The 21,442-nt window shown below is 44.9% G+C and overlaps 1 protein-coding gene across 1 annotated transcript in view; it reads right to left on the bottom strand.

The window, feature by feature from the left end:
- The window catches only part of LOC111153427 (adenylate cyclase 2), a 406,431-nt gene extending 385,104 nt beyond the window's left edge, over nt 1–21,327 (bottom strand). The window contains exon 1 of the mRNA XM_022512437.1: nt 21,109–21,327. Within this exon, the coding sequence (XP_022368145.1) occupies nt 21,109–21,327 (219 nt within the window). The remainder of the gene's footprint in view (nt 1–21,108) is intronic.
- Between the last annotated feature and the right edge of the window lie 115 nt (nt 21,328–21,442).

The following is a 21,442-nucleotide window of genomic DNA, read 5'->3' as shown; positions in this document are numbered from 1 at the left end:
GAATTTAAATTTCCCATTAAATCATTATGTTTCTCTATAGAAATAACCCAGTATTATATATTTAAATTATGTAAAACAGCAACACCGTCAAATTTAGATTTTCCCTGATAAATGGAGAAATGGATTTTATTCAAAAGTGAGTGTAAGAATATTTACTATCAGGGTAAAAATAAGACCAGCAACTTCACTGCCTGAATCAGAGGACCAGAAATGCCCTCGCCTTAGAAAATTAAGGCTTCCAAATGGGTTTGAAATGTTTTATTTAAAAATCTAAATAACGGTCTGAGTCTCTCAAGTGATGAGCTTTTATTTTAATGCATGACAATTAATGTTTTAACGGGATCACAGGTTAAGAGAAAAGGGTCAGAAAGTACTAAGCATAGGCACAAGAGAGCAGGAAACACTTGGAAGAATATGCCGTTTTGCTGGCAGACCTCCCCACTTCGCCGGTGCTCCAGTGGCAAAAAGAAAATGAGCGTGCAGCATTCGCCCCTGACGCATTTTCTGAGGTCCACTTCTGTACAGTAAGGCTCCTTCTCCCTCTATTCCTTTCTAGCCACACACGCACAAAAGGAACACTATTTCCATTCTATGCAATGTCCGCTCAGTGTGGCAGACGTGGTGCTTCCCTGCATTACCATGGCATGGATCCAGGCTCTTGCTTTGGCAAAGCACTCCCAGGAGGTGGCCACGCACAGCACTCCCTGTGGGCTGGAACCCACCGAAGGTCTCTATCCCTCATCCGAACATGGGGAGCTACCGACGCACCTCAATCCAAGAACCCAGATGGGCAGAACCCTAAGAACTTCCGGGGGGGCTTCAGAAGAGCAGAGATGGTGAGATCCGGGACTTGTGGGGCGCTTCTTCCAAATCCCAGAGCCCGGCGAGCTCTTCCCCTGTGCCCACAGGTACGGGGCTCACGCCACCCCATCAGCAGCGCCAGCTCCGGCCTCACCCGATACCAAACCCCTAGCCCCAGGGACACGGGGAGGCACAGCAGATCCGCCAAATAGCTCCCAGACTCTAGATTAACACTGAGGCAAGGAAAGGGCCCTGAGCCCGCCGGCAGGGCTCAGCTGACCACGCTTCCCATTCTCCGCCACCATCACATGCGCTACCAGACGCCTGGGGAAGAGACAACCACCACGGTGACCGCAACACAGAGCGACACACAACCACGTCATGTACTTACAACACCCCCATGTGGGGCATGGTGTCTGCGCTATTCCACAGGTGAGGAAAAAGAAACCCCAAGAACGGAAATGAGTCGCCAGAGCTGGTGAAGCTGGGGAGTGGGGCGGGGGGGACGGCTGGGGTCCCCGTAGCAGACGGCGAGCGAGACCAAGGGGCCGAAGGCATGTGCGTTTCCAGAACTGGCGGGAGACAGGAGGAGCCAATGGGGAGTTCTCACTCCCCCGCCACGGCAGTCTTTGCCCGTGATTAGATGCCGAGTTGCACCCACACCCTCGGCCTCACCGCAATGAGGGCAAAGGGTCTCAGCAGTGCCGCAGGGGCGAGAGCTCCCCACGCTGCAACCCCACAAATAAATGGGCTCAGGATCGTGACCGCATGTCCTCTGGGGACACCCAACCTGAGATCGCCACCACCTGCCACAGGCACGGAGCCGGGAAATCCCACTTAATGTTAAACCGCCCCTAATGGACTGAACTGTGGACACAGAGCTTGCCCCTAGGTCGCCGGGACGGCCGCTGTCCTGCACGACCGGTCACTTACTCCATCAACCCCGTCCGGGGAGAAGCAATCATCGACTTCATTGGCCCTCGTGTCTCCAGAGAGACTGAAAATGATGTGAAAACAGACATGACGGTGAAGTGAAACTTAGCACGTGAAGACAGGGAAAGGATCGGAAAGCGGCGGGAAGCGGCACTGCCTGGCCTCTCCCTGCCCTTGTCTCAGAGCGGCTCTAACTGGAAGCAAGACAAAGACGGGACAAGGTGCCATCATGCTGGCTCCAGGACAGATACACCTGATACCATTTTGGGTCTTAAATACTGGAGTCTCTATCACATATACGTTTTTTTTTTTTAATTTCGGGGTCCCCATCGCCGAGAAGTGCCTTGTCTGGGCTGAGGGTGACTTCCCCATGCAGCACAGCAGACACAGCGTCTGGGTCCCCTAGTACTTCTAAGGGTCCACAAACGTGTTTTAATGTCTTTTAAATTCAAAACCAAAAAATATAAGCTCTTAAGGTCAAAGGGCACACACATGTTGATGCTAACACAGTTGTAAACTATAATTCTGCGTCCATCTTGAGGGAGGAAAGGGACTTCCACAGCTCCTAAGTCACACGCCACAATCCCCAGGGGCCGGTGTGGTGTCCCGGGGGCAGATGTGAGGCCGGAGGAGCCAGACCCTACACGGTGGAGGACCTCTCGCTTCATCCGCATACCCCAGCCTCAGGGGGCAAGCCAGGCTCCCAGCTGGCCCGGGGTGTCGGCCGGCCGGCCCGCTGCTGCTCCCAAGGCTGCCAGCCCCGACCCTGCCCAACCCGAGCCCACAGGAGAATCCTGCTCTTCCCGAAAGAGGGCTGCCAGCAGCTGAGTCTGCTTTTGCCTTTGGAACTCAAACTCCAAACAAGTTTTAATAAGGACTTCTCCACAAAATAGCATCTTTTATAGGGCATCAAGGAAAAAAAACAGTAGAGTATTCATTAAAGAGTGTATACGCTTACAAGCCACATTCCTTCCCAGTCTTGCTGCTGGCATCATGCGTCTCCCCCGACCAGGGGAAGTAAATGAAATGCAGGAAGGCCCGCCGTGCCTGCACTGCAGGCTCCCTTCCCTGCCCTGGTCCATTCCCAGCAGACAGGACCACGGACAAAGCCACAGAGGCACACCCCGTGGCTGTTGTCTTCGGAGCTACTTCAGTTTTCAAAATTCGTAGCATAAAACAAACAACATAGCTTAAAATAAAATGAACTAAAACATTAAAAACACTGTCAATCTCAATGAAATGTGTTTATGCAGCCCACCCCCACCTCCCTTGGTGGAAACAAAACTTCACCATACAACACAAACTACATGAAACATATGAAAATGCCTTTATTAGTAGTACTCAAATGCCTTTAAAACATGCTTTAAATAGAAAAAGAAATTCTCCATATGACACAAACTAAGTGAAATGTAGAAAAATGCCCTTATTGCTACTAAAACGCATTCAAATGCCTTTAAAAATGATTTTAAAAAATACCTTACAATGCAAACTAAATGAAATGTATGAAAATGCCTTTTCATAGAGAGATCGTGAGCATGGCATCATCTATGTAATGATAACGGGTCCCTCTTGCTTGTTCCCTTGGAACATTTTATCCTTTCCTTTTCAATGCATTTTCTAGTAATTTTGGAGGGTTTCTAATTGCGATGCCTATTAAGTACCCATCGCTTTCATGTGTTTTGTGACAGCTCTTTGGTTTGTTAGAGGCTTTTCCATAGAGCAACAGATTATATTTTCATTCTTTCCTATGTGCATTTTTCTTTTTTTTTTTTTTTTAATCAGTACTACTTTTCATTTACATGGTAAAGGACAGTCTCTTGCAAAACACTGCTTTTCTACTAAAAAAATACTTTGAAGTCCAGCGGACTGAAGGTGGGTCCCATCCCCATTTACTTCCGTGAGACTCAGGCTGAGCACTGAGCTTCCCTAAGCCTGTCTCTTCAGGTAAAAAGCAACACGGATACCGCAAGGCTAGTGGGCACTGAGTACATACAGGTGCACTGAAAACAACAGAGATTATTACCACGAGGGCCATCATGGCCTTTTTCCCTTCAAATCTCAATACTTTCTCACCAAGGCTGGTCTGACCGTTCATTATTGGAATGGTGCCCATTTTGCACTCTAAATCATAATTGATCACCACAGATTATTTTGAAGGGCTGTTACTGGTCAAAAATAAATGAGCTTTTAGCTGTGATAAACATTTGACTAAAGATACATATTTTCATTCATTCATATATAATATATGTATGTGTGTGATATAAGAGAAAATGTATTTTTCATTCCTACTCCATTTTATCACGAGGTATGAAAGGAATAAGCAAAAATTCTGATTAAATAATTCTATAAAATTGTGGTAAAATAAATCAAAGACCTCAATAAATGGAGAGATACTTCATGCTCATGGACAGGAAGACAGTATGGTCAAGATGTAAATTCTTCCCAAATTAGTCTGTAGAGTCAATGCAATCCCAATTAAAACCCCAGCAAGTTATTTTGTAGGTATCAACACATGGATTCTAAAGCTTACATGGGGAGACAAAGCACCCAGAACAGCAAACAATATTGAAGAACAAGAAAAAATTTGGAGGACTGACCCTACTGGACTTTGAACTTTGCTATAAAACTACAGTAATCAAGACAGGGATGGTCCTGGCAGGAGAACAGACCAATAGATCAATAGAATAAAACGGACCCACATAAATGCAGTCAAAAGACATCCAGCAAAAGGAACAAGACCAGAGGCCATAATTTTGTCTGCACTTAACAAGTCCCTTATGCAGTTGCAAATAGTGGAAGATACATCTTTCTAAGCAGGTGCAGACTGGTTTTTCTTACACATATCTATAATTTTTATGTTTATTTTAAAAATATGGTCTTGACCATATTTACTTATTCTCAGTTCCTATTACACAGGCCAGCATTCTCACTCACATTTTAAGAATATGGATAAAGACATGAAATAAGTGTGTTTTACATAAGAAATGGTTCCCATGGGGCATCAGACTTTAAAGAACTTTCCTTTCTACAACTAGACTCCAAATAATATTCCTAAAGGGACTGCTAGTTTCTACAAGTGGTAGACAAGATCTCCAACTCACTTCCCTACCCACCCCCATAAAAAACAAAAAACAAAACAGAGAAACAGAAAATATGAGTGCTAAACCCTCAGCAGGGGTGGGTATGTAGACAGGAAGTCTAGACCACAAAAGCCAGGGGCAGCTGGGAGGAGTGAGAACCAGCCTTGCCCTGTAGAAAACAGGTGCCCTGGAGATGCCAAAGCTGAGAACCTCAGCAGTGTGTAGATCTACAGGACAGCAAGTGTGGACAAAGGGAGCCAGAGTAAACCTCAGCTGGGGTACATCCCAGCTATCTTGGAAAGAGCAGCTAACTATTCTTTGGCAAAAGCTTTCCCACTTAGAGCCACAGTATTCCAAGCAATTAAAATCAGTCAACATCTTAAAACAAAATTCGCCAAAAATGATCAGTCACCAAGAACGAGTGTCCAAGGAAATAACGAATGGTTTAGATTCTCAAGGACTGTAGACACTGAAAGTGACAGCCAGAGAATACCAAACAGCTGTATTTGACACATTTAAAGGAATAAAGGGCGCACTTTCAAGGATGCTCATACAACAGAAATCGATCAGGTACAAACACATAGAAAATGGAACCTGTAAAGCTGATCAATGTAATCATGTCAATAAAAGCTCAACCATTGAAAAAAATATGGAGACAGAAAACAGAAAAAAGCAATGGTTAAAAAGAAAATCGGTGAACTAGAAGATTAAACCGAAGAGTTTATATACAATGCAACAAAAGAATATACATATTCCTTTATAATATGTAAGAGATAAAAATTATAAAAAGCCTAAGACACAGAGAATAGAATAAGATGAATAAGAAGGTATTAACATGTCTGATTAGAGCTCCCAAGTTACAAAATGAAGAGACTTGAGGACATAAAATATCTAAAGACAGATCACTTGAGGATGTCTAGTACTAATTAGCACTAGTACTAATGAAAAACCAACTCCAGCCAGTTAAGCAAAAAGAAATACAAACATATATCTATGATGGTAAAAATGCAAAATATTAGAGATAAAAGAAAAAATCCTAAGAGTGGATAAAGAGAAAGAAAGGACTGCCCACAAAGAAGAACAGTTCGCATGAGAGCAGAAATTTCAACAGTGCAAGGCAGTGAAGACAGATTATTGAAGGAAAAATAACAGTCAACCTTATATCACCAAGAAAACATGTGCTTTTTTTGGTAATAAGAGCAAAAATGCAAACATTAAAAAAATTATTTTTAAAACAGGATCTACTATTGATAAACCTGCTTTAAAAGAACTTCTAAAAAATTATATAATCCTAAAAGGACTATATGATATGGAAGAAGGTGGTGAACAAATATAATGGTAAATACATTGGCACAACCAAATATACACTGTCTATCTGAAACTATAATAATGAATGTCTAACTTCTAGGCTTAAAAAGACAAGTGAAATATGCTTTAAGTAAAAACTAAAAACTTTAAGGGTAAAGATAAAATGATAAAATGCTCAATTCCAAGGCAATGAAAATAATTTTAAACATCTATGAACTCATAAAATGGCCTCAAAATGTATAAAGCAAAAATGTACAGACCTAGGGGGAGAAGTAAATTAATCTACCAAGAGCAGAAGATTTCATCATCTCCATCCAGCTATTGATAGGTCAAGCAAACAAAAGTAAAAACAAACAAAATTAAGAAGATGCAAAATATTTGAATATAATAATAAACTTGACCTATTGGTAAATAAGGAATTCCACACTCATCCTTAGGGAAAACAGTATCTCATGTGCACATGGAATATTTATAAAAACTTGCAAAAAGTGTTAAAGAAGAGGTATCACAGAGACCCATGTTCCGTGATCACAATTTTAAATTAGCAGTTTATAACAAAAACATAAATTAAAAATAATCACATATTTGTAACACAAAAAACACAACTCTAAACTGAAAAAAAAAAAAAAAGGAATGGAAGAGGAATCTTTGCCAGATCTAGGAGGTGGAAATGAAGCAAGTCCTCACCTAAAGTCTTCAAAGTTGGATAGGATGACAGGCAGTCACAGAGGGCCAGGCAAGGCTTCATCTTGTCCTCACTGCCCCGCCTCATACCCTTCTGCTCCTTTGCCCAACTTCTAGCCACCGGTGAACAGTGGTCCAGCAGACACGTGGCCACAGAAGCACAGCGGTAGCAGTTATACAGAAGTATTGGTTTCCCAGAAACATCTCCATTGGGTTCTTCCATCTTGGTCACCTATGGTGACTAGCCAAGTTTGGCTTCACAGATTTCCCTGAAAGAACCCGCTTCTCCATCCAAACCAGTCCTTCACTAAGAATTCCCCGTGATTCTACAGATACTCTCCTTTTGAGAAACAGTTGCTGACTCATTACCAACCTCAAAAGGGACTGAACACTGACCATGGACCATCACCAAGTCTCCCTGCAGTCCAACCTGCTCATGTGTATGCAACTGTTTGGTGACCCCCCAGCCATGAAGCAGATGTGCACAGCAGCACCCCACCAGCAGACGGAGGGAGGCTGCATGAGCTAGGGCTCAGGTAGATTCTGAAGGCACAAGTAAGCTGTAGGAGCAAATGTCACCGGTACTCATAGGCACCGGTCCGGCCACACCACCTGCCTTGTCCCCCTCAAGCTGCATCTATGTCCTCATGCAGAGTTCCCTATCACCTGCTGCCCGAGGAAATAAAAATGCAGGTCTGGGTGATGCCTGGTTCTGCAGAATATACTGGGGCCACCCAAAAGAAGACAATGGAAGCACTGTAACTCCAAGCCCCTTAAGTGTGCCACCCTCTGGAGGACCAGCCAGCCATCCATGGCGGGTCGATTACAACTGATGGATGGCGCAGACATTTATTATCGCTTCAACTGAACCTACTTTGGACATGGGTTTGCTTTCCTGTCCGTAATGCTTCCACCCAAAGCACCATATATGGACTTTCCCCATGCGCTCTCCACTCGCAAGGTATTTCACAGAGCATGGCTTCTGACAGAAACATTCATTTACAGCAAATGATGCATGACGATGAGCTTATGCTCTTGGAATTCACTGACCTAACCCTGTTCCTCATTGCCCTAAAGCAGCTTCCTTCATGGAAGGAGAGAATGAGTTTCTAAAGACTCAGTGAGGGTACCAGCCTAGTGGTGACACCAGGTAGGCTCGGAGATACCCCCTGGGACCAAAGAGATGCTTGGAAACAGCCACCAAGGCAAGACACGGACTCTGCCACCGCCAGGATCCACACAGGTCTAGGAATCGGGGAGTGGAAGCAGGAGTGGCCGTCCACTCCTATAAACTCCCATTCTCAATCCTATAATTGTAGGTTGTTCCAGTTTTGAGGGCTTAGTTGCCAAAGGAGGACAGCCTCCACCAGGGAACTCAATAATGTTTCCATTAAATTGGACACAGAGATTGCTATCTGGCCACTCTAAGCGACTAATGTCACTGAACCAGTGGGTAGAGAAGAGCTTTTAGTACGGCCAGGAGACTGATGGACACTACCAAGAAAAACTGGGCTGCTCATGCACGATGTGGGCAGGGAAGGCAAGAGGATGACAGAATGCAGATTGTAGGGTTTCTCGTTTGCTCCCGTATCCGGTGATAAAAGTTCACGGACATGCCTAACAAGTACAGTCTATATGCAAAGTACCAGGTGAAGCAACTGTTTACGTCACCCCACCTGCCAAGGAAATGGGATCAGATAAGGTGCTTGCACAGGGCAAAGGGAATACAGAATGGGGGCAGGAGGATGTTAAAATACAAGCCACATCCCTGTGATCAGCTGAAGAACATGGCAGGAGCCGTGACTATTTCTTCCTTGGGCTGGTATGAATGTATTTGCATGTGCGTGTGTGTGTGTGCATGTGTGTGTGCATATCATGCAATTATTTTTCTTCTGATCCCTCTGCTATAGCATGAGATGCACGAGTACTGTATGAATAGCTTCTATACTCGAGTCTGGAAGAAAAAGGATGTTTAAAGGACACAGTCCTTAGATTAGAAACGAACATCACTAAAGTGGACAAAGTGGCCCTCCACATCCTGTTTTAGGGAGATGGCTGGCCTGTTTTCCGTTGTACGGAGAAAAGTTGTATCACGTTAGGTGGAAGCGTGATCGTGCTGCTGCCCTCTCTATCCAGAAGTAAAACAGAGTTCACAGTGGTGTACACGGTGCCCAGGACACAAGCAGTTGACTATGTTGGATCGTTCTGTCGTCAAATTGACTAAAGCTACTTCCCAGCATCCCCCTTCCCTGGATACTCCTAGACGGGCGCTGGCATCAGGAGGTGCTCGCCTGAGATGTGGAAGGTGGAAGCAAAGCAGCCCCCAGGAAGGGTAGCCTGCTGGTCACAGATGGTCGGAGATACACGAGGAAGAGCCTGGGGGACCTCAGCCTGCCCTGACTCTCCAGGGGTCTGTGTGCAGCCCAGACCTGGCCCCTCACCAGGCATTTGGCTACGGGCTCACACAGGTGGGTGCCACACAAGGGTAACCGCTCTCAGGAACCGCCCCCCCCCCGGGAGGCCTTCTAGGGTGGATGCAGGCGCTTGGGTCCTCAGCTCTCCCTGCACCGCTCTGCTGATTCCTAATGCTCCCGGCGGGCGCCCAGCTTTCCATTGAAACAAGAGGGCTAGAAGCGAAGGAACGCTGCATACCCACCTTCGGAAGCTACAACGACAAAACAAACACAAAGGACAACAACAAAAGAAGCCCAGAGAAAGCAGAAGGAAGGTGGGATGGTCAGAGAGCTTCGGAAATACCCCCTATTTCCTCCTTCCAGGTTCCTTCTGGGAAGCGCTTTCTGACCTCCTTGGACGTTCGAAGTAACCATGCTTTGGCCAATGAAACACGAGCAGAATTCCGGGTGTGCCTCCTGGCCGGGGCTATGGAAATGCCCGTGTGAGGCCACACCGCATGTCCCTTTCTGTGGCGCAAGGATTAACAAAAGTCCTTGTCTTGAGAAGGACACCTGCAGCCCCAGCTCCCGGGGGAACTGAGATGAGCAGAAGCTCCCACCTGGCCAGGATGTGTGCACAAGAAATAATCCTCTAGCGTGTTGGGCCAAATTTGGAGTTTGTAAGCCCATCAAAACCTATAACATCTTCATTGATAGCAAAAAAATTAGTGCATGGCATAGGATGCTACTCTGACAAAACGTGATGTGGATGGCTTTGACTGCAGCCAGCCGGCGGGAGAGGCAAGGACACTGTCACCAGAGACTGAAAAATGGCAATCAAGTTAGCAAAGGCCCAACACGGGTTTCTCATTTCTCTTGGAAGGCAAAAGATGCCCTAACAGAATTCTAAGTCTAGAGCAGGGCTCAGTGAACTGTCTTTGTAAGGAGCTAGGTCATCAGTACTTGAGTCTTAATTTTGGTCGCGTGGTCTCAGTCACACCATTTAACTCTGTGGCTGGACCAGAGACACGGCCACAGATCATATGGAAATGATGACCAGGCTATATTGAATAAAACGTCATTAGAAAAAAATAGGCGGTGTGTCCGATCTTGTCCCTGGCCAATGTGTGTAGACCGCTACTCCGGATGAGGTCATTGAACAAAACGTGACCAGTGTGTGTTCGCTGCTGTTGGCCACACATGTTCACACAGCACAGCACACACACGAGATCAGAAAAGGAGGAAAACCTCCTCCTGCTTAGAAGGAGGAATGAAGCGGAAGCAACACCGTCCAGAACTGTACGGTTCTGCGAGGCGGAGAGAGGGAAATGATTCTGCCTGTGTTCTAGGGGGAGAGATGATTAAAACTCAGCCTTGTGGGGAGACCACGCCCACTGCTGAAAAGTGGACGGACGGAGGGGTCTCAGAGTACAGCCCAGTGAAGAGTACGGTGCCAGGAAATCCCCTCAACTAGACAGAACGCCACATGGAAAAGAGGACCAGAGAGTGTGTCACTCAAACAGGGTCTGGGCAGGTGCCGGCTGAGAAAGGGCAAGGGGGTGGAAGGGAGAGAAATGGGTTGAGAAGGCAGAGGAACAGCAAATCTAGCAAGTTTGTCTTGGAAAGAACAACGATGGCCACTGACAGACACCTGGATGCAGATGCCTGAAATGACACAGATGAGAAGCTGAATACCCCTGGAGAGATGTGTGTTTCCAGAAGAAATACCAGCCTGCCCTACAACTGCTCTAGGCTTCAAGGAAGTTCTGGGTTCTCTGTCTCTGACAGGCAATGGGCAGAGGCAATTGCTCAGTCCCCAAGTGGGGAAGATTCCCAGATGGGTTCAAGGGCGTGATCAACAAGGGAAGGTTCAGAGGTCAGAGAAAACAGCAGACAAGGGGACAATTTCCAGGACAAGAGTCTGGGTCTAATGAAGAATCAGTTCTCAGCCCCTGGGGTCAGGGACCCTGGAACCGCCTGTCTGGAGACTCAGCGTCGCCTGTGTCGTCCTTCTTCGGGGGATCAGCAAGGACAAGGCACGGCTCTCGGAAAGGTTAAAACAGAACAGACATATGATGAGATTAAGAAAGGTAAGAAAGAAAGCAACAATGTTATAAATAAAAACCAAAGACAGAATATATGTAAATGAGAACAGTATTATCAATGCATACCATTAAATTTGGCAATTTGGATGAAAAGCAAAAATTCCTAGAAATATCTTATTGAAACTGACTCAAGAAATAGAATTAGAAATACTGAACAATCCATTTAATATCAACAATACTGAATGGAAGTTTTTAAATCTTCTTACAAAGAAAGCAAGAAGCCCAAGTAGTTGCCCAGGCAAATTCTATCAACTCTTTCCAATGTGCCAAAAACTTTTAAACTCTTACAGAAAACTGAAAAAGAAGACATGCTTCCTGATTTATTTTATAAGACTATCAAAACTTTTAAAAAAATGATAGTTTGGGGTGCCTGGGGTGGCTCAGTGGGTTAAAGCCTCTGCCTTCAGCTCGGGTCATGATCCCGGGGTCCTGGAATCAAGCCTCGCATCGGGCTCTCTGCTCAGCGGGGAGCCACCTTCCCCCCTCTCTCTCTCTGCCTGCCTCTCTGCCTACTTGTGATCTCTCTCTCTGTCAAATAAATAAATAAAATGTTTTTTGAAAAATGATAGTTTGATGAAGGAATATTCCAAACTCACTTCACAAAAAAATGTATTTGCAAAACCCTTAATCGAAATGTTAGCACATCACATCCAAAATTTTATAAGAGATGTCATGAAAATGCGGTTTGCCTCAGGAACATAAAAATTGTTAAATATCAGAAAATCTATAATTATTATTCATTACATAGAAGGATTAAAAAACAACTTAAAAAGCATATACAATCACTTCAATTTAGTGAATTCAGCACCCAATCACATTTAAACTTTTTGTGTAAAATGTATCAAAAGGAAATCTCAAAGGAGATCTACAAAACCAATATTATCCTAAATAAACTATGAAGAGACTCTCTTTAAAATTAGGAAGAAGGCAAAGATACCCACGATCACTAATTCTGTCAATATAATTCTAGAGTTCTTAGCCCACATGATAATATAAGAAATAGAAACTTAAGGTCTTTGTACTAGGAAAAAGAAAATAAAATTCTCGTTACTTCAGGTGATATGATTATCTACACAGGAAACATGAATGTACATTTCACTTATAAAAAGGATAAGATAGCAAGTTGCAGAATGACATATAAACTGTAAAACTTCACTAAAACACACAGATGAATAGGGAGATGCTCCATTGTTCATGGGCAGAAAAATTTAGCATCATAAAATATCAATTCTAATCAATGAATCAATAGATTCAATATGACACTAACAAAATCCCAGTTGAGTTCTTCCTATGGAGGTTGACAAAAGATGACTATAAAGTTTATAGAGAAGAAAAAAGGTCAAGAGTAACCAAGAAACATTTGAGGGAGTTGAATGTTACTTGCCCTGCTTAATCTAAAGACGGGTGATAAAGCTTTAGTAATTATAGAGTTGTGTATGTGTGTGTGTGTACATGCAATACTTGGGGATAAAAACAAACAAAAATTAACCAATGGAACCAAAGAGAGAACACATAACAAATCACTCATATATGGAAATTTGACATATGACAGATGTGGGGAAATAGCTAAATGCAGTTAATAAAAATTCATTCACCTTAAGGAGAAAAATGTAAATGATCCCATCACTACCTCACACCATATACATACAGTAATATATATAACATAGATAATATGTATTTGTATGTACATATGCATGTATGTATATGATAAAATGAACAAAAAACCCCAACAGAATGACGACAAAAAGTACAATATGAAGGTTGCTTCTGAGGCAGGCAAGGGAACAGGACAGGAGGCGACATACGTGCTAAACTATGTTACTGGACATATTTTAGTTTGGACTGGGTTCATGGGTGTTTATTTTAACATAAATAAATAAGGAATCCAGAGAGAGACTGATGAGAATCCTGCTTAAAAATCAAAGAACAGGGGCGCCTGGGTGGCTCAGTGGGTTAAAGCCTCTGCCTTCAGCTCGGGTCATGATCCCAGGGTCCTGGGATCGAGCCCCACATCGGGCTCTCTGCTGAATGGGGAGCCTGCTTCCTCCTCTCTCTCTCTCTCTGCCTACTTGTGATCTGTCTGTCAAATAAATTAATAAAATCTAAAAAATAAAAAAATCAAAGAACAATCAAATTGGTCAAATCCCGTTCTGTGTACCTAATGTTCCATTCTGATGAACGTGGCTGTTGTATGTTTGACTTCACTGCAAGCCGATTACGGGAAAGGATTAGACATCTGATCCACCAAACCTCTGAAACTCTTACCTCTTTCGTTAGTATTCACCTGATTCCTTTATTCTCTGAATATGTAACATCATTATTGGTTCTAGTAGTGAACTAGTCTGAAATGTTTCCTTTATAATGTCCGCAGATCGTTAGCAGCTTGAAATCTTACTGTGCTCCTTATTTTTTATACAGCTGTACAAAATAATAATACAGACATTTAAAACACACACAAGGATAATTCGATCTTGCGGGGTTGGGAGCGGAGGAATAAGAGGCAGAGCCTTGGAGCTCCAGCTTTTTGTAGCTGCAGTGTCCTAACATCACCACATCTGCGGGGTGGTAAACGACATTACGGGAATGGGTAGGAGACTTCTGCAGTCAACGCCCCGTCCCAAAAGCGCTGATCCACGACCTCCCCCACCAGCAACCTCCTGCAGGTGGTGACCACAGAGATTTGATTCATTCATAGGATTCTCTCAGGCAATGACTGTCTTGAGAAATCCGAGGACTTTCACTGTTCTAAAAAGAAGCTATTGTACTCTATGTCTGTATGTTTCAAATACAATAAATTATTCATCCAATATGTTTTAATTGTGTTAATAATTGACAATTCCCATTTCTAGCACCAAGTTTTTTAAAAGTGATGTGGTTCAATTTTAAGATACAAGGGGCCTTATGTAACCATAAGAGCATCAACCTAGGTCCATATTCTAATTCTATCTTGGACCTTACCATTGTTCCAGAGACCTGGGCAAAGTCAGAAAACTAGTTGGCATTTGCTCACAATGGTTTCTCAGGTGATGGTTCCCATTACTGCTTCCGTCACTCTCTCACCTGAGTGGCTTCTAGGGTCAGAAGTGTAAGCCCAAGTAAAAGGTAGGAACAAAAAAAAAAATTATTTACAGTGCTGCCAGCAACGGCTAGACTCATGAAGTTTTTTTCAGAATGTCTCCTCTTTCCCTTCCTTGTGATTTTTTTAAATCATATCCTTATACAAAGAGGGCAGAGAAGCAACATTATCCACCCCCCAATTTAGTCAAAATACAAAACACCTGAGCTGACCCAACAATCCTTTTCTCTCCTCCTAAATGCAACTGGTGGTTGCAAGCCAGAATTCCTAAGGGTGTGTCAATTTCCTGGTTTAAAACCAAGAAATCACATTGTAAATATCTAATTACTCTTGGTAATTTTATATACCATTACCCAAAGCTAACAAAATTGAGAAACATGAGGGCAATAGGTCAACGTGGCATGAATTTGAGCACTAAAAAATTAAAAACAAAAAAACTTGTGTCAAATTGGGACTTTTAATTAAACTATGCTTCTCCATCTACGGTTAGTAATTCAAAGTTTATGCACAATATTTCTCACATTGTTAGAAACACATGCCGTGCTCCTTCATACCCAGATTTAAAAATCCTAGTCTTCGTGTGGTTTTCAGCAAGAACTACATCTAAGGAGACCTCAACAAGGAAAACCATCTGTGGTACAAAGATACTGACCACGGTGACCTACACTGGCTTTGGGTGCATGTGCGCCTGGCACTGTGCTAAATGTTCAAAGGACCCAACCTTCTCAACGCCCCCAGAGCTCCCAAGCCTGCCTGTGCTCCCCGTACTATCTTCTGGATAAAGCATCTGAGCCTGCAGCAGGTAAATCAATCTGTGAGGAACACACATTACGCACCAGAACAGACCCCAATCCAGGTCCATCGGCAGAGTTTTGCGCTGGGAACCCGTAGGCTGCACGATGGCAACAGCAGCTGCGAAGGAAACCGGACCCACCCCATAAATTACACATCCACTCGCCACGCACCTCGGCCACAGCTAGTGCCTCGTTAAGATGGGGGTGCTCTGGGGGTCTGCCCGGAAAGAACTAACAGCTAGTGGAGGAGAGAAGTCAAGCTCACAAGACTATTCTGGACGTCAGACGACGGTAAAGCGGTGGTGAGATGATGTCACAGCGATCTAGCACTTGTGGGCGTCAGAGACAGAAACCCACATGGGTGGGAACATGCAGCAAAGGCGAGACTGTTGAAGCTCAAGACAGAGAAGCTGAGTAAGCACTCAGGGAGGAAGAGGTCTCTAGGGGAGGGCCGTCACGGGGACACTGTGGAGCTGGAGGGGGTCAGAGGCAGGTGCTCTCAGCTCCTGGCATCCAGGCTCACAGGTTATCCTGGGGAGGGAAACAGGAATGGAAGGATGACATCAGTGCATCAGAAATGAGCCACTTCCGGCTGGAGTGCAACCCAGGGGGACACCAGTCCCAGAGCTGGCCCCAGGAGGCGCCCGGTAAATGGCAGTGAAGGAGAGGGAGGGAAGTCCAATGAACGGTGCCTGCTGATGCCGATATCAAGTTCTAGAAAGGATGAGCAGATCATTCACAGACACCCAGTGTAAACTCTACCACTAGCCATTACTGATCAAACATATCAAAGTGATTAATCCCGCCATCAAACACCTTTAACAGAGTAACAGATCAGCGCTAACAGTATTATTACCTCTCAAATAGAGTAACTTAAAAATATCAGGAAGAATCCATAGATTTCACACATCCATCAATCGGGAATGATTTTACGCACCACAGGATTTATGCCAGTGACTTCTCAGACAACAAAAGCATGGCCACAGACAAATCCTCCACTTAATGGGAAAGACGCTGGGAATATTCGGCATAATGAAAATAAATGACACCCACCTCACTGAGCTCATCGTCAGGAAGCATCTCTACCAAGATTTGTTTTAACGTGAAAGGAGAAAAGCAGTGACGGGTAACGCCATCACACAGAATGATGGTTGAGGACATTCACATCAGGATGAACTCCCAACAGGGAAACTGCTATCATGCCAGGACGGGGGCTGGGAATTCCAGATCTGCACCCATGCCCAGTACAGCTCCCAGTGAAAACCCAAGCGCCCTACATCCGGCCAGAGCACTGCACCTGGGAGACCTTGAAGAAAGGACCTCACTTCTCTGGGTCTCGGTGTCCTCATCTAGAATGAACGCCCTCCCAGCTTGAAGGCTGTGTGACATGTTCCTTCACAGCAATGATAAAAGTGCAACAACAAAAGACCCGCTAGGGACAGCAGCTCCTGGGGGTACGTTCCGCGCCAGGCATAACTCTAAGTGCTTCACATGGACTGATTTGGACCATCGCCTAAGAAGGCAGGTACCATTCTATTTTACGCACAAGGAAACGGAGGCACAGAGAGTTAAACAATTTGCCAAAGATCACAGAGAGGGAAAGGGACAAAGCCAAAGGGTCAATGGAGACAGACGCTCTCAACCATTACCCTCTCTTCCTTTTTAAAGGGAGAAGACTAGGTACGGTGCAGATATTTAATTATGCATTTTCATATCCCAAGGAGGCTTCCAGAGCCTTTCTTGTTAGCCCTCGAAATGGCAACCACCTTTCCTGCAGAAAATTACAGTTTTTCCCTTATCTTTTGTTTAAACAACAGTTAAATCATAACTAAAATGACTTGTGAATTACTGGTTGCAATTACAAACACCTGCCACCTAAGATTTTCCTGCATGCACAGAAATCCGCAAGAAGGTGTATCTTTAGCTACCTCTATTCCCATTCCTAAGAACAGGTACTACTTCCCATGCATCCCCAGAATTATGAGACTAGAGGAAGTATGCACAGAATTTCCTGCTCCTCTCAAGGAGGATCCCAGAACATTCAGCTGCCTTCTCCAAGAAAAGGGTGAAGGATTGAGTTTGTCCCTACTGATGTCCTTCCACCCACTGGGGGCGCTGAAATATTGTCTGGAATGATAAAACCGATTTCTCTGTACAATGACTGGGTTTGTCTGTTTTGGAAGGATTAAAATTCTTTTTCCATGTATAGCTAAAAGAAACACTGATATATCTGTTCCTAGAAAAAACACCCAATGCTGGAAAATCGATTTGGAATGACAAGCACTTACGGTTACCGTTTGAAAGACCTACCTCACCAAATCACTTAAAAGCAAGAAAGGAGATCATATTCTCAGTTCAAATCATGCATTTACATATTTAATCAAAGTGTATATGTTTCTATAGATTTCAATATCATACTCAAGCAAAAAAAATCTATTTTATTGCAATATCTGACTATTTAAAATTTATGAGAGTAAAAGTTTTCCATTCCAGTTGAAATATTAACTATTTCTAATCATAAATTTTACCTAAAACAAATCTGGTTGGAGGCAGCTTGTATTTTGATAAACTGAAAAATTCATGTCAACTTCCTAACAATGGCAGGCTAATTTTGAGAAAAGCATGCTGATTTTGGACATAATAAATGAGACAGGATTTAATTCTGATGGATGGTTTCCATGCACTTAGTAATGAGAATCAGTCCTGAAAAATGAAGTGACCTCATAAGACTTAGAACTTAAAGTCTGGTCTCATTAGTTCCAAGTTTATGATGCCAGGTGTCCAGTCTTTTTTGCCCATCATGCCCTGTACTATCATTAAAATATCCATGAAAAGCAACAGAAAATATTTTTCATATTATTAAACAAAATGTTAAAATTCAAGACATCCTATCAGGTGTCCTATTTATTTCATGTCTAGATATTTCCTGACAAATATGGGGTTAAAGCTATCGAATAGCTTTAAAAAAAAAACCTACTTAATAGCTTTTTATGTAGAAAACACTTAAGCGAGATGAAGTTTCAATTCAGAATTTATTTTGATACTATAATAAAAATACTTCAAGAGCTACTTTAACTTCAAGACTAACTGATACAGATTCATGGACTCATCCTAAGTAGAAATGAAGGGAAATGGGTTTGTGAATAATGTCAGTTAGGGAGACATTAAGTCAAGACAAAACTTACTGCTTTCTTTTTGAACAGCTATATCAAAGCACTTCATACAAAGGCAATTACATACAGCAGAACATCACTATGTACTTGGACGATGCCGAGACCATTTTGTGATCCAAATGTTCTAGGAGAGGACGGATGAGCGTTAAGAAGATTGCCAGACCTTTTCTACTATAAGAACTGGTGGAAGTCTATTAGAAACCAAAATCAGGCAGATTCATGGGAAAGAAGAAATCTGTCCAAGATTTCAGGCAGCAAAAATAGATCCGCCGAGCTCCTGAATTACATCAGAGCCCAGCTATTCTAGTAAAGTGCTCGAAGGTGGAATCCTGGCCCGGCCCCAAGCGACTCTTTCCATCTTCCAGAGGTAGCCCAGCTCTGGTCGGTCTGAGACATGAACTCACCCCACTCAGTGAGAACATAGTTCTACCTGTGCACACCATCCCGTCTTTCAATACTCCATCTTTGACTGTGTGAATGGAGAGTATTTTTTGGACAGTAGAACTGCTGTTTATGATATTACTAAAAGCAAGAGAGAAATGAGCTGTCCAGAGCTCAGAACTGTCCCAGTCCTTCCCAACATCCAGTATCCGAGGAAAGTGCCCATTGCTTCCAAGGGTTCTCAACCTCCCACTGGGCCCTGCAGTCCCAGGTCCCACCTGAAGGGAGACTCTACACCAGCCCCAGTCATACTCCCCGATTCTGGAACATTTCTGCATAGCTCTTCATCTCAAAAGATTGACCCAGCGGTCAGTCTGTGGACCAGGTACAGCAAGTAAGAGTCCATTCTGTTGCCTCTGGCCATCATCCTGAGCTACAGCCACGCCTCGGTGAGTGCCTCCCCCGTGCTTGAAACTGTCTAGCTGGATTCCAGGACAGTGTGGGAAAGGCTGATTTCTCAAGGAAAAGTAAAGAGGTCTCGATAAACTTTTACAAGGATACCACTAGCACTTGGCACCACGTGAAGCGGAACATAAAAGAATTGTATAAAGAAAGACAAATCTAAAGCTCGAAACAACTCAGAGAAGGGTGCTCTGGCTGGAGTACTCGGAGCCCCAGACAGACCTCTTCGAGAACGTCGCCATCAGCACAGCTGAAGAAGTTAGAGATCTATATCACAGAAAACAAAGTGGTGTGTGTCTGGGGAGATGCGAACTTCGCCCTTGTCTTTAAATATATTAATGGTGCTATAAATAGGCCGTCACCTGCTCCTCCTTTTCCATGTGGAAGAGAACAAGCCAGAAGGGTTTGAATTACAGATTCAACAGAATCACAAGCAGCAATGTCCTGGGAGAACAGATTTCCAGGGGAAAACTGACATGTTTTCTTCCCTGCAAGCACAGAAATGAAAAGGAGATGCTTTTAGAGACCGAGTTTCCAGTCTTAAAAGTGGTGGAGGTCAAGATGCCATTCCAGGGAGCATTCGAGGCTAATTACAAGGGTGTGAGGACTGCCTTGAACTCACACCCAGAAAACGGGATCCAGGGGTCTCTCTACTTTATAGGTAAAGCCTATAAACCACGTGTAAGAACCAGTTCGGGGTCTGTGGCATCCTCATCTCCTACCTTCTACTCTGTATTCTCACTGAACGCCATCCGAAGACAGCACTTCTTGAGTAGTGTGGGGGCAAAAAAAACTTTTTACTTTTTAAAGAACACTATGATGATAACAAGTTTTCCCATGCATAATAATTGAGCACCATCTGGCTCAGGACATCAGAAACAAACTGCCGAACACGAAGGACAGCTATTTGCCAGACTCCGTGAAACACAACCCAACAACCACTTCTTTGCTCAGTGGACACGACTATAGGTGCATGCTTATAGTCTAAGCTTAAAAAATATCAATCCGTAGAGACATCCCCAGATCAACAGATGACCAAAAATACCTCACTGGAGAAGCGACGCCTGGCACAGGCTGCGCATACAGAATCATCATCACAGGCAGTGCAAAAGTTTGCACCGCACAACCAGAACCATCGGTAACAGGAAGTTTACCGCCATCTACAGATTTTCCCTCTCTGCTCAAGGGAGCGAGCCAAGGATTCCTGCTCGAAAAATATCAATTGGCAAAACTGGCACCAGCTGTTGAGCTGCATTAGGCTCCCAGTGATGAAAGCCACTTTAATAGCCCGCACAAAACAGTAAACACGACTAACTACCTCTCTGGAAACGGGAAATCAGGGGTCCGTCAGCGCTTGCTACCTACAGATGGGGACTCACAACAGGTCAACACCCCATCTCCTTCTGTCTATGGCAAGAAAGACACACGGGTTGCAAGGCGAAGGTGTATAATAATATCCTTTTTTTTTTTTTTTTTCCCATTTCCCTCGCCATTAACCACTTTCCGAAGGCAGGCTCCGGAGAGTTACCGAGCCATCTAAACTAAACCGCCCGCTCCGGGCCGTGCAGGGGCCTCGAGAAGCAGCCCGCTGGGCGCTCCCGGGGCAGATGCTGCGGGTAGCGGCGCCGGGAGGACGGCGCGGCGGGCTCGGCCAGCGGGTGCGCGGGGCCGGGGCACGCAGACGCCCCGGCCGTCCACCTGGGGAGCACCCCGGCAACTTTATTTTGGGCAGAACCTTCCAGGGAAACTTTTCTCTCGCCCGCAGCCCAGGCGAGCCGGGCCGGCCGCGGGCGGGCAGGGAAGGCCGGGAGCCGCGGGCCGAGGGGCCGCCCCCGGCAAGACGCGGCTCGCCGGGCTGGGTCCCTGTGGTGTCGGGACCGGGTAGGCGCGGGGCAGGTCCCGCGGGGAGGCCACTCACCAGCCGGAGCGCGAAGAAGACGGCGAGTAGGGCGAGGCAGGCGCCCATGACGATGAGCAGCAGGAAGACGATGAGCGGGTGCTGCTGGCTCATGCAGTAGTAGGACTCATAGAGCCAGTCCCGGGACCGCTGCAGCCCGTCGCCGCCGCCCGCCGCCGCCGCCGCCGCCTCGGCGCGGTCCCGCAGGTAGCGGCGGCGCCGCATCGCCTCCCGCCACATCGAGCCGGCTCGCGCGGCGCCCGGCCGGGGCTGCGCCGCCCGCGTCCCACCCCCATCGGCTTCCTGCTGCTCCTCGTTTTTTTTTTTTTTTTTTTTTTTTTTTTTTTTTTTTTTT

The sequence above is a fragment of the Enhydra lutris genome, unplaced genomic scaffold (genome assembly GCF_002288905.1).
Source record: "Enhydra lutris kenyoni isolate GAN:26980312 unplaced genomic scaffold, ASM228890v2 scaffoldscaffold32, whole genome shotgun sequence".
Classification (NCBI taxonomy): Eukaryota; Metazoa; Chordata; class Mammalia; order Carnivora; family Mustelidae; genus Enhydra; species Enhydra lutris.
This window is presented reverse-complemented; position numbering and strand designations above follow the sequence as displayed.